Source organism: Filicampus tigris, chromosome 9 (assembly GCF_054856515.1).
Source record: "Filicampus tigris isolate MCC_2025a chromosome 9, RoL_Ftig_1.0, whole genome shotgun sequence".
Classification (NCBI taxonomy): domain Eukaryota; kingdom Metazoa; phylum Chordata; class Actinopteri; order Syngnathiformes; family Syngnathidae; genus Filicampus; species Filicampus tigris.
Window position 1 is genome coordinate 14,540,152 of NC_141225.1, and position 14,037 is coordinate 14,554,188.

Below are 14,037 nucleotides of genomic sequence, written 5' to 3' on the forward strand. Positions count from 1 at the left end.
GCATAACACTGATGTATCCATATTGTGTATCCTCCTGGCAACTCTTAAGCATTTGATAGCCAAAGAGAGCAAGAGAGTGAGAGAGGGAGAGAGAAAAGAGGAAAAGGGGGTGGAGATACCAAGTAGGGAAAAGTAGAGAAAAGGCTGAAGGGAAAAGCATTTCTGCCAAGGCATACATACTCTTTTGGAAACATTCTGCTCTAATGTTAGATTCGCGCGTAGATGCTTTAGATTTGATTAACTTTATTTTACGAGAGACTTTAATTTAGTTTATTTCTTACATGTATAAAACATAGAAACAACTGTTATTAAGTACACTTCTGAGAAAAGAAAACACACAAACATAGAAACAAAACAAAACATTGAATAAAAGCAATTAAAGAGAACTTTGGTAATAATTTACCCGCTTAATATGCGGCACTTATAGTACATGTTTGAAAATGAGTAGAAAGAAGTATAAACCTTTCTGTTCCTACCCCTTAAATCTCTATTACATCATCAATTCATCAAAACTTCTTTACATTGTTCATATAATATAATATCAAATGTACAACTTATTACAGGCAGTACAATTCCATGTCCTCTAACCATATCTAGAAATATGTTGAAAGGCATAGTACAGTATTAGACTGTATCCTATACTATTAGACTTACAGTAAAGTGGAAGTCAACTCAGACATTTTCTTTACAATATGCTTCATGCGCCCCCACTAGTCTAGAGGTAAACATGGTATTCAGATTAATATTGCGTTTGTGGAATAACAATTAAGCAGCAAATCACCCGCTTTTATCCATCTCAGGGGGCGGCCATTTTGCCACTTGCTGTTGGTCAGGGCTCATGAAACAGCTAATCACAAACGGAATATTAATCAGAATACCATGTTTAGATTAGTGGAGGAGCAAAGAACATATCATTGTAAAGACATTTTTTGAGTTGACTTCCCCTTTAACTATAATATAGTTGATATACTAACTATTATTAATAATAATTATCAGCAAAATTATTGTCATTGACCACATTATGTATATCTGTACAATTCAATAGGATCAATTTAAAGTTCAATCCAACATTTATTAAGTTAGTTCAGTTATTAGTGTAGAACAGCATTGTGTTTTTTCCCCCTGATGCAAAAAATGAATAAATAAATAAAATACAATGGTGTTTCCTACCTGACTGTTGGACACAGCTTGCTGATAATATGGAGAGAATCTGTTCTTGGCGGGGTCCTCTGATGTGGGGCTGAGAGGCTTTGGATCAGACATGGAGCGTTGTACACTTTTAATGGGTCTTGGTAGAGACTGGTGGCGTTGCGGTGATTCAGCAGTGAAAGCTTTTTGCTGGGGTGTCACATGGGCTTTATTAAGCTTTTCTTGTGAGGCAAATGTTGTCTCCAACATACGATGAGGAGACAATGGAGACACAGGGGAGTACAAAACTTGAGGGGATTTGGGGGGCTGGCGAGAAGATTCATTTGGTTGCTGCTGATAACCTATTTCCAGAGGGTCGGGTTTCCGTCTCTCAAACTTAGCAACTCCTTGAAGTCGCTGAGAGTTTGGGTCAGATGTATTTGCACCAACTATGTGCAGACTTGTAGAGTATGGACTAATTGTTGTAGGGACACTGAGCTGAGGAGCAACAACACCTTGAGACTGTGTTTCTGGCTCAGTCTGACAAGCCAGACTCTCTCCCGTGTGGGTCCTTTCCGGGGCTGCTATGTAATGTAACAGATCAACCTTCGAGCTCTCTGCCATAGTGATATGAATAGCTGGCGAAACCCTACCTAGTTGGTCAGACTCTGTCTGGCATGAGGAGTCATTTGAGGTTTGAATCGCTATACTTGCAGATACCGCTCTAGATGACCCATCTGATTTAGTCTCACCACTGGATTCAGAGTGCTTTGATGAACGTGAGCGCCGTCGCCTTACTGGCTGCTGGTCCCAGTCTGCCTGGTCCTCTTCATCAGTCTGCACACTGCAGTCTGCAATACGTCTTGTTCTTCTGCGCCGGTTTATGAATCGGTCCTCTCCATCTTCATCATCTGTTTGCACGCAACTGTCTGCTATCTTTTTTACAGAATCATCCTCTGTGCTGTCTCTAAGACGGGGCATAGAATTTTGCTTCTTCATAATCTTGGAATCGGCCTGTTTGTCAGTGATTCTCAAAGACATTTCAGACACAGAACTATGAATAGGTCTAGCAGCCACCACAGCTTGGACCACTTGTCCATCTTGCCAGAATTGAACAGTTTGCCCATCTTGTTGAATAACCCTTCCACTTTGATCACAAATAAGGAAGCCTTGAGGAGGCCCTCCTCCGACCACCACCCCTTGTATGGCACCCTGGGCAGATGTCGCAGCAGCAGCTGCCGATGCCGCGGCTGCTTCCGCTGCTGCAGCAGCTGCTGCTGCCTCCACTGCTGCTGTCTTTTGTCTTTTCTGCTCCTCCAGCTGCAGTTGGAGTTGCTGCTGCAGAGACTGGATTTGTTCAAGCTGCATTCTCTGCTGGGCCAGTTGCTCTCTTTGCATTATAAGTTGAGTCTCCCGCTCTGCTTGCTGTTGTTGTAGGACTTGTTGCTTGATGGTCTGCAATTCTTGAATTTCACGCTGAACAATTAGTTGTTCTTTTTCTCTGTGTCGCTGAAGCTCCATTCGATCTCGCTCAAGCTCCTCATGGAGGCGTAGCTGCCTAAGTTTTTCCAATTCAACACGTTCTCGTTCCAGCTGTAGCATGTGCTCTTGTTGCTGACTAAGCCTCTCATCTTCCTTACCTTTCTGAGTATCAATAGGAGATATTTTTGAAGTTGGGGTAGTGACGCTGGGTGTGATGTTACCATGTGTTAAAACTGGGGGTTGGGGTTGACTGATGGATTGAGCTTGAGGATGGGTTTGGGTTAATGACAAAGGTTCAGTTTGAGCAGGTAGTTGCTTTGGCTGCATCTGAGCTTGTACTGCCTTGACAGTTGGAGGCTGTCCTTGACCTGGAGAGATGGAGATCATCTGTGATGTTTGTTGAGTCTGATTAGCTTGTTGAAATGTAGTGGTTTGCATACCAGCTCCTAATGCACTTTTTGTTGTGCTGGCTACGGTCGGTGGGACGCTTGGAGCTGCAGTTGAAGGCTTTCCAAGATACATGGGAGTTTCATGTTGTGAGGTGCTTAGAGTAGGTATGCTGCCGGAGGTTGTGGCTGGAGCAGAATACTGGTTTGAGGGAGGATAAGCATATGTTCCTTGTGTGGCCAGTGGAGTTCTGGGACTCACTTGAGGCAACCTGGTAAGACTAGCTAATGGTACAGCGGTTACACCTGCAGGGTATGGCCTGTAAATGCCTCTAGGCATGGGGTGCAAAACAGGGCCTGGCTGGGTCGTAATTGGCAAGGTAGAGGCTATTGGAGTGTTTATGGTAGAATATATCATGCCATCACCTCCTCTTAAAGCAGCAGGATACAAGGCTCGTATACTTGCTTGTCTTGCATTTATAAGGTTTGTTAGGGATTGACCATTTGACAAGGCTCTTCCATCTGGGCCATACATCAGACTTGCTCTTATTGATGCTAAACTTTGATGGAGATTTAGCCTACCTAAATGTGTACCTCTTCCAATCCCATAAGGCATTAGTTCAGGATTATTTCCATACCGTGTTGAAAACTGATCTACTGTGTTAAGAGCAGCACACATCTGACTAATTTCCCTTGCAGTGGTTGCACTGAGTTGAGCTAGATTGGAGTCCTGTGGTCCTGTTAACTCCTTTGACCCACAGTAATAGTCAGAATTGATATTTGACATTGAGCCATAACGCCGAATGGGTAATGTGGGGCCTGCAATGTCTCCTTGGTGACGCAAGTCTGTGTATGAGCCATACTGAGCTCCTAAGCCGAGGTATCCACTATCATAAGTCTGATTCGTGTTGCTAAGATCTACTGCCACCCCACCCTTAATATTCCTCTGGTAGTGATCAGCATCAGTCATAGCTGGCAGATTAGTATCAGACATAGAGGGTTGTATTCTTCCTGATGGAACTATTGGAGTTTGGTATGGTTTATGTTCCTCCGTTACGCCTTGTGTCGCCTGAGATTGTTGCTGTTGACTGACATTGTAATGCAGAGGTTGGGGAGGAGGTGGTGGTTTTGAGGTCTCAGTGGTAGGTTTGTTATCTGGTGATACTGCCGTTGGCTTCTGAGTGAATGACCCTGCACATGAACCAGCAAATGGCAAATTGTATACAACATCACAACAAGCAACTTGGTTTTCTGGTTTGATCTGCCCAGTTAAATCCAAGACTTGAGGCACGGGAGGAGGATCTTCTTTCTTGAGTAACTGAGTCACTGCTCCTGCCTGTGACGTTTTACTCTCATCAAGCTGAACCATCATAACATGTGGCTTTCCTGAGGAAAGGTTCATTACTGTTGGCTTATTTTGTAGCTCTAGAGCAACTCCACCATAAATGTCATGCGGGGCATTACTAACAGGTTGGGAAGCCAGTGGAGCTACTCTTGCAGTAACTATAGGCTGGGAACTGGTTGTCTGACTAACTATGAGATCCTTTTTTATCACAAGTGGAGGGATTTGATTAGCTAAATTATAACGAGCAAAAGAAGAATGATGTTGATGCTGCTGGAGCTGCTGTTCCAGAAGTTGTTGCTGCTGCAGAAGCTTTTGTTGTTGTAGTTGCAGTTGTTGCTGTTGTATACCTAAGTTCTCAAGGCAGGCATCAATTTTGGGAATAGATGGATCTGAAACTGGTGTCTTACTCTGGGATAAACACACAGCTGATCCCACTCCCTGCCCCAAATCTACACGGTTATGCAAAGGATCTCCATAGATAATTGGTTGTTTAGGCTGAGAGATGAACATAGAACCTGCAATTGTCACACTTACTGTTGTTGGTGTTGATACGGATACATGTGGTTGCTCTTGCGCATTCAGGTTCATGATAAGTGGTTGCACAGCTGTGTGACGAACAGATGGCTGTTCTGCTCCCAAAGAGTACTTTCTTGAGTCAGAAGCTAAGGATGTTAGATCCATCCCTTGCTCTGTCATTATAATTGGGGCAGATCTCATTGGGGCTCTCAGATCCACAATATTCGCTGGATGGGTTTGGCTTTGGACCATGACCATTGAAGTGCCGGAAATATTTGAGATTTTACATAGAGATATATTCTCCATAGAAAGTGATCCATGACTCTTTGTGCTACTAGCAATATTTGTTTTTTCAACATTTTGAGCCATCTGTGAAGAATGTTTTGAGGGCGGTTGGAACGAATGTGTTTGTGGTGAATTTGGAGAACTTTCTGATGGATGCTGGGAGCTATACAAGGTTTTATAGCAAACCTGTGTTGGTGATGACAAAGGGGAAGTGGATGAATTTACAGTTATGGGTTTGGCAGGGTTAGGTGCTGTTGATCCGAGTGTTATTACCATTGCTGGTGAATCTTGAGAGGACTGTTGTCGTACAAGACGTGGTGAACTAGACCGTTGAGCTCCATGGGAAGCTACAGTTGATGATGGCCCGCCAGGCAGTGTTGGTAACTGCCTGCCACCACTTCCTGTGGGACGCATGGGGGTTGTACGTGTTGGGCTTTGTACAGGAGAAGTGGTGGGTGAGGCTTGTGGGCTAGGCCCTTTGAAAAGGGAGAAAACTTTGTAGCTTAGAGAGGATCCTGTAGAGTCGGGTGATGCCTGTGCTGGCCGTTGGGAGCCTGCACCAGCTGCATTTCGAGTTGTAGCAGTGTGACCTCCTTGCATTCTAGTTGTGGTAACTCCTCCAACAACACCTTCAATTTGGGCACTCTGTGAGACCATCCTATTTTGAGTTTCTTTTGAAAGATGTTGTGCTGCGTGAATTCCTGGAGTTCGTGGGTCATTTCCAGTTGTGGAGAAGGACATCGGTGCAGAAATCTGGGTTGGGCTTGAGCCAGGGGTTAAGGCAGAACCTGTTTGAAGGTTTGTATTGTCGGTAAACGATTGTTTCTGCTGCACAACATTTTTGCCTTGTTTCTGAAGGAGCTGAGCTTTCCTCATCATCTCCTCATAGACTTCCTCTGCACTTTTTAGTGTTTTATCAGCAGAAGACATAGATGGTGCCTTCTCTGTTGGGGAGTATAGAGATGTAAAAGTCGGAAGGTTATATTCATTCCCGGATTTGTAGAGCTTGCCACCTATTATCTCAAAGCCTTCTGCTTCAGAGTCCATTGAGGGTGAGTATTCGGAACATGATGACCTGTGGAGCTCTTCCATCTCTGCAGCCTGTCTCAGCTCCTCAGTTGGTGATGCATCCTCAATGGGAGAGAGATTACTGGGGGGAGTTTTGGACCTTTCCCGGCGTCTCTGTGCTCGTAGTTCCTCCTTATCCCTTTTTGTTTTTCGAGCAGTACTTCGAATCCTCTGCTGCTCAAGATCTCTCATTTGTTCCTGTTCTCTGAGCAACTCCTCTTCCTCTCTGAGCTCATCCTCCTCAGAGGAGTCCTCTATTGTGGGCAGCAATGGCCCATGTGAGCGATGTCTAGCTTTCCTCTGCTGCTTTGCTTCCTCTAGTCTTGCTCTTCGACTAGGGCTGCTGTCACTGTCATCTTCCATGGATGACACTGATGTTGGTGATGTTCCTGAAGTGTAGCTAGGAGTGGTAGCAGGTAGAGTGGATGAATATTCTCCTTTGGACCTCTCCTCTGGAGAACCAGTAAGACTCTCCATCTCTAGCTCTGGTTCTCGTAGGTCATGCTCAGCGCTGATTTCCATGTCTCTGTTATAACTGTTAGTGTTATTCAACTCGATTGTCTTAAAACGGCGAAGACCCCCAGCCATTACAACATCTTCCTCTTCTTCTGCCTTATACACACCTGCTGATTCTTTGGCTGCATCCTCAAAACTACTGGAATGGTGAGGGAGTCGTCGTCTCTCTTTGTTCAAATCTCCACTAATTTTATGCCCTTTTTTAGCCTTCTGTTCTCCGTATTCCTCCAACTCATCTTCATCTGCACTCATCTCCATAATTTGTCTCCTCATAAACTCTTCATCTGTTAAATCTTTATGTGACTTCTTTTGTCTCACTGGTAATGGCGAGAGACCACTTTCACTGCTGTCCTCTACATAATCATGACGAAGCTTACAGCTGAGCTCATCATCAGATTCATCTCTTGCTGCATCGTCATCCGGACTAATGTCCTGTCCCTGTCCAACAGATAATGAATGAGGCCTATGCTTCTGGTCTGATGCAGTTTTTGACTCCAATAGAGGCTTCATCGATGTCTCTAACTTAGTGATTTCAGAGGAAATGGGCACACCCCTCTCATTAAGCTTGATTGCGTCTTCATGAATCTGACCAATAATCTCCCCTGGATAGCTAGAGATTCCATCTGAGGAGTATCCAGTGTCACTTAAACTCTGTGTACTTGATTTGGTGTAATCCTAAAAGAAATAAACAGAGTTGAGTCAGAAGCAATGAAATACAATACGTTTTCTTCAATAAATTGGTTGCAAGGTCCATTACAAGCTTTAGTACAAAGCTTTTATCCCACTATTTCATCAAACTCCTCAGCATTTAAGTTTTGAGCAGTTCTCAATAATAAGGAATAAAATGCACCGTACCAAATACAGACGGTGTTTGTAATCGAACATATTAGAGCATATTACAGTACATGAACAACCACATCCTAGTGGTAACAATTTAGGATCAAATCAACCAAAATGCTATTGCTCATCAAATGTATTTCACGTAGATGTCGCCAGCAATGTTCAATAGGGCTCATGGGTTGGATCAGGTTGTCAAAATAATTTGATTTGTCATAGAATAAAGACTGTCATTTTGGTTGATTTTTCCTTTCAGTGTTGCATACAGACAAATGACAAATTCAAACACAGAGCTCATAAAAAACAGACTTTGAAACAAACATCAACATACACATGTCATTCTGTTACATGCTACCATGGTGCATTCTCGTATGCATTCTTCGAGAAGAATTATGATCATGCATTGAATGCTCAAAATATCACAAATTTCATAAAGTGTTACACTTAACAAAACGCTTCAGGGAACAAAAGAGGGAATATAAACGAAAAATTGTGACATAAACAAAAATTACAATTTAATTTCCAATGAGCATAATGTATATTTTGCTGAACATTAAAGAATGGATATGGTGATTATGATAAACAAATTAAATAAATTAACATTGTTAACCCATGTATAAACACAAAATACATTAAACAAAATGTGTGATAACTATTATTGTATAACAGAGCAACAATAATATGATAGGACGAATAACTTTGGTGGAGTTGTGACAAAAGAGGTTAATCGTGAGGACTGCTCGTTCGATAGACAGATCTATACAGTGTGTACAAAAAGTCTACACACCCCTGTTCAAATGCAAGGTTTCTGTGATGAATAAAAAGATGTGACCAAAATAAATCATTTCAAAACAATTTCCACCATTTAATGTGACCTATTCCCTGTATAAACTCAACAAAAAAATATATATATATATATTCAAGAGGGGAGGTAAAAATAAACAACTGAGATAATGTGGTTGCAAAAGTGTGCACACACTCACACTCTACTAGGGATGTGGCTGTGTTCAGAATTAACCAATTAGCCAGCACACATCTGACACTATTTAAAGTGATCCTAGTGTGCATCCGATTAACCCCAAGTCAAATTCAGATTTTCTTTTATGCTTTTCATGGCATATTTTAGAGACATTTTACAGCACAAGCCATGGTCCAATGAGAGCTTACGCAGCATCCGAGATATCTCATTGTTCAAGTTAGGAGAACGGTACAAAAGAATTTCCAAAGTTTTACACAGTGAATACAGTCATCATCAAGTGGGGAAGAATTACCAAGAACTGGAGGTCCTTGGAGACTCACAAGACAAGAGGCCAACAGAAATATTGAAGGAGCAGCAGAAATTTCCGGCAAATACTGGCCTTTTACTGTAGCGCTGTACATTGTTAGCCCAAAACCTTTGTATCTGGTAAAGCCTATTAGAAGAGCTGAATTTTATTTGGGGTGAATCAGAGACACTTTAAATGATCCCAGGTGTGTCTGTGCCTGGCATTTAAACACAGGTGTGTATAATTTATATCCGCTGTGGATTGGATAGATAGATAGATAGATAGATAGATAGATAGATAGATAGATAGATAGATAGATAGATAGATAGATAGATGGATAGATGGATAGATGGATAGATAGATAGATAGATAGATAGATAGACAGACAGACAGACAGACAGACTGACAGACAGACAGACAGACAGACAGACAGACAGATAGAAGTATAAAATAAGGCAAAAAATGTAAACTAAAGAATATGTACATGACCTACAGAAATTATTCAGTGATGACTGAATAATGATGATTGATAATAACAATATGTTGGTGAAGATGCTGAAAAAAATGGATACAAGCAAACAACCGAAACAAAAAAAGATATTCAAAATGATGAATTTGGAGAGTAAAGAGAAGGTGAAGATTCAAGCAGCTCACTTCTCGGTGTCTTGACTTCTGCACATCTTCTGTTATCTTCGAGTCTTTTGGTGAAGCGACAGTCTCTGACAATGCTTTCTTTGGTGAGGCCTTGACATCCTCCTTTAGAGATTTAGGTGGGACTTTTGTCTTCTCCTGGCTCGGTGTCTGTTTGCGTACCTGAGATGTACCTGTGGGTTTAGACTGGGTGGGTGCTGTTTTGGATGGGGTTGGAGAGGTCTTGGAAGAATTGGGTGCTGCTTTAGGGGTGGATACAACCTTGGCACTAGACAAAGGACCTTTAACCTGAGCGGTGGGCTGAGCAGATCCCTTTGTCAGAGTCTGCCCTTTAGCCTGGCTCTGACCTTTTGTTTGGTTACTAGACTGGGCAGGACCCTTACTTTGAGCAGGGCCTTTATTTTGAGATTGTCCTTTACTCTGGACTGGGGGTTGTGTTGGACCCTTGGTTTGAGAAACTGATTGAGAAGAACCCATGGCTGAAGCAACAGAGTGGGTAGAACCCTTAATTGGAGGGGAGGCTTGACGTATCCCCTTGGTTTGAGCGGAAGGCTCAGCCTGTTTCATAGCAGAGGCAGGGCCACTTACTTGGGTAGCCAGTGGTTTCTGTTGCTGCTGAGGACCTGGGGGCCTTGGCCCTGACCGCTGATCAGCCTCTTTCTGTTGAGGTGGTTGCTGATTAGATGCTGCAGGTGGCACGGTGGGACCCATAGATTGTGTGGCAGGGCCCGGAATATCGCCCAAACTTCCTGACAGAGCCCTCTGTGTCTGGCAGTTCAAACAGAGCCATTCTTTTTTCTAAAATACAAAAGACAACAAGAATCAGGAATATTGTTTAACAAAACAACCCCAAATTACTTTATACTGTAGATGATGATGAGCTTCTTCTATATTGAACCTGTCCAAACGTGGCCTTTGATCTGTTTGAAATGTTTCACTAATTTGACAATATTAAGTAAGCACTTTCAAACTGAGTACACAGATGAAAAGTGCCGCCTGAATACAAATTCAAACATCAGTCATGATAGACTGGCCATTAGAATTTATATGGAGCATACAGCATCTGCTATCAGCAAGACTACAACTTGTCCTCTGTTATTTGTACTGAACATTATCTATATGTAAATATAAATACTGACACAACTGAAAGGCTAGCAGAAAAACCTTCACAGAGAGCAAATTGAACATACACAGATTAGATGTCAGGTCAGTGTGGCAGATCGATGAGGCAGCTCAATGAAATGGGATGGTTATATTACAGGTTATGAAAGATGAAATGAGAGGCGGCAGCACCATGTTTGTAACCCTGCTCTCTGTTTCTAAAAGGATCATCTTTGCCCAAGGTCTGAAGAGGCAGGCTGTCAAGATCTTGCATAACAACACAAAACAAAGCCCTGCAACACATCTAATTAACCAGAAATTAAATTTAAATTTAATTAGGGTAATTGCTTTCTTAAATACAGTACTGTGGCATTTTCCTCACATGGTACCAAACCAGTATCATATATTCTGTGAGCTTTAGATGTTGAAGAAAAGTCTAAATTACAAGCAAGACAAAGAATGAGTCAAGGGTGACATATGGACATTAGCATGTTCATACTGATATGGTCATATTGAAATGGTCAATATGACCATTTCAGTATGGACACGCTAACTGCAACGATTGGCATCATCTTGTGACTCCTGGGACCCACCAGCAATATGGTCTTTTTGGTAATGAAATTTCTCTAAAAATTAAAGTCTGTAACGATGCAAAAACAGACATTGATTCTTCTGGTTGGCTGTTGAACGGAGATCAGAACCCGAAAAACATAATCTACTTTTTTGTAAGACTTTGCTCTGCAGTCATTAGCCTGAGAGTACATGAAGATCAAAGGACTGGTGCATGAACGCTCTATTAAAAGTTCAGAGTGGAGTGTCTGTATCAAACTCTGTTGCACCTAAAAACCGTTGTCTAGCTCACTTACTTTCATATGCATGTTTGATAAAGTTGCTAGTAGTACTTTGTAATAGTTCAAGTCTATATATTCTAATGATATTTGTAATGTGGCATATGTTTAGTTAGTTTAAAGAGTAGCCTATGTGCTGAAATGTCTGTCATGTAGTGTAAGCCACAGGCTGAATGATGCATGCAGCCATGTTAGATAAACGGTAAACTTTCACTTAAGTACCTCTGTTTTGTGGACCCACACACCAACACAACACCAAAGAGGTGACACCACGGATGAACCTGACGCAAGTCTGTCAGCCCAGAGGAGCTTCAGTACCTCTCAAGCTAGCTGGTGGCTAACGTCTGTCCTCACACTGTGGAAAACCCCGCAGCGAACCGGTGGTAAATATTCCAGCCTCATATTTTTGAAGCTCTAACATGTAGGGAAGTGTAGGCCTAGAAATGTGGCTATAGTATTTGATTGACATTTGACATTGACATTTGAGTGGATTATCACTCATCATCACATTAGGCGAACACGTCCACAGAGTTTGAAAGGGGAGCGAACTGCCTGATTTTTCAGCATTCTGAAACCTCATTTTACTCATTTTTAATCGTTCAAACTTGTCAGGGGTATTAGCAAGGCTCTTCTATATAGTGTGCCCAATTTACGAGACATTTATCTTCACTTTAAAGAGACAGGGAAGTCATTTTTTAAAATATTTTTCTTGCATACAAGCAAACACTTTCTTGGCTCTGCCAAATTCCATAGGAATTTGTTGTCTCAGCTAGGACCATAGTGTGATGCTGGAGCAACTGACAGGCCAAACAGATTGCTTTGTTTTCTTCGCTCTCAAGTGCTCTACTGAGAAGCTATATATAAACGTGCACTCTCAGAACCAACCATCTGTGCCAGTACTTTCTCACACGTGAAAAAAAAAAAATGCTGTGTAGAAATGCTGGTAAGTCACTGCTGCTTTGTGACCCACATATGATTAGTGATTTGTAATTAGTGAACATACAGTATGTCTTAATGTTTGATGACACACTCATACCCAAAACCACACCTCTTTCACAACTTTCCCACATTATCAAACCTGCTCTGACTTCTATTTTTTTTTAATTTGGGATGTTCAATACCACTTGGCTTCGGTCCGATAGCATTCCTAACGACATCCTATATGGTGAGAACTGTTGGCTGCCCCCAATTGCGTTTTGAGGATGTCTGCAAGCGCGATATGAAAGCCCTGGACATTAACACAGAGAGCTGGGAAGATGTAGCAGCTGACCGCAACAAATGGTGCAGTGTTCTCGAAGAAATCCAGACCACATTAAAATACTTTGACACAAAAGCATACATCACCTGAGATGCCAAATTTCCCTTTTGCTCCTAAGTCAGTAAAATGTGAAGTGGAGATATGACCATTTCAGTATGGACACGCTAACTGCAACGATTGGCATCATCTTGTGACTCCTGGGACCCACCAGCAATATGGTCTTTTTGGTAATGAAATTTCTCTAAAAATTAAAGTCTGTAACGATGCAAAAACAGACATTGATTCTTCTGGTTGGCTGTTGAACGGAGATCAGAACCCGAAAAACATAATCTACTTTTTTGTAAGACTTTGCTCTGCAGTCATTAGCCTGAGAGTACATGAAGATCAAAGGACTGGTGCATGAACGCTCTATTAAAAGTTCAGAGTGGAGTGTCTGTATCAAACTCTGTTGCACCTAAAAACCGTTGTCTAGCTCACTTACTTTCATATGCATGTTTGATAAAGTTGCTAGTAGTACTTTGTAATAGTTCAAGTCTATATATTCTAATGATAAGTGTAGTTTTACCAAGTCTGGCAGAAGCACTACATGCACATTTCATCGGTAAGAATGCAATTCTAAATGTTCTCCGAGTGCTACTCAAAGAGCCATCTGCATCGAAATGTAAACCTAACCTCTGCAAATTACGATTCAAGATACTGAGACAATATGCTCTGCATGGTGGATGCAAACAGTAAAGTTCCTTTTTTGAGAGGCTCTCATGACTACCATATGAGGCAGATTCTCAAGCTTCATCAAAGATGATAAGGCCCTCATATACTGCAGGGGACTTGATAATACATGATGTAACCGTATCCATCTCTAAAAAAAAATAACTAATTGAAAAAAAAAAAAAGAGGCCGCTATTTTGCCTGTATTTTCAACTCTGGTTAGTTTCGCATTGACCAATACTCTTATATGCTGTAAGTCTATACAAAGATGCAATGTCTTATATACTGCACATCAGTATATTGTCTGGGGTATTGTGAACCTTCTCTTGTATTTTTTCCACAGTCATAAGTCTGTGCTGCCGATAATACACCATATAACCAGAAAATGAGCTTAAACGCTGTAGGCAGACGCGGGCCAAGCTTAATTTATGACTTGAGTTGTGAAAACGAGCAGTATTTATTCTGCGGAGGCATTGTGATGCAATAGCAAATGTAAATTCAGTTGGAGGCTTTATGAAATTCAGTTGACAAAGCAGAACGTGGTTGCTGGCGTGAGAGACAAAAGTAGAAAGTGAACCACCACCAAAGAGGCGATGCTCCATCCAGGCGACTTGCAACCGGAAAAGCTGCCCTTTTATTCTCA

The 14,037-nt window shown here is 41.9% G+C and overlaps 1 protein-coding gene across 4 annotated transcripts in view; it reads right to left on the reverse strand.

Annotated features, from left to right (window-relative positions):
- bsnb (bassoon (presynaptic cytomatrix protein) b) overlaps positions 1-14,037 on the reverse strand; it is a 61,899-nt gene that overhangs the window by 12,060 nt on the left and 35,802 nt on the right. For 3 of the 4 annotated variants that reach the window (XM_086040373.1, XM_086040372.1, XM_086040374.1), the window contains exons 4-5: positions 9,483-10,277; positions 1,171-7,401 (exon numbers count right to left, since the gene is read on the reverse strand). In XM_086040373.1, the coding sequence (XP_085896499.1) occupies positions 1,171-7,401; positions 9,483-10,277 (7,026 nt within the window). The remainder of the gene's footprint in view (positions 1-1,170; positions 7,402-9,482; positions 10,278-14,037) is intronic. The other variant, XM_086040376.1, reaches the window with a different exon arrangement.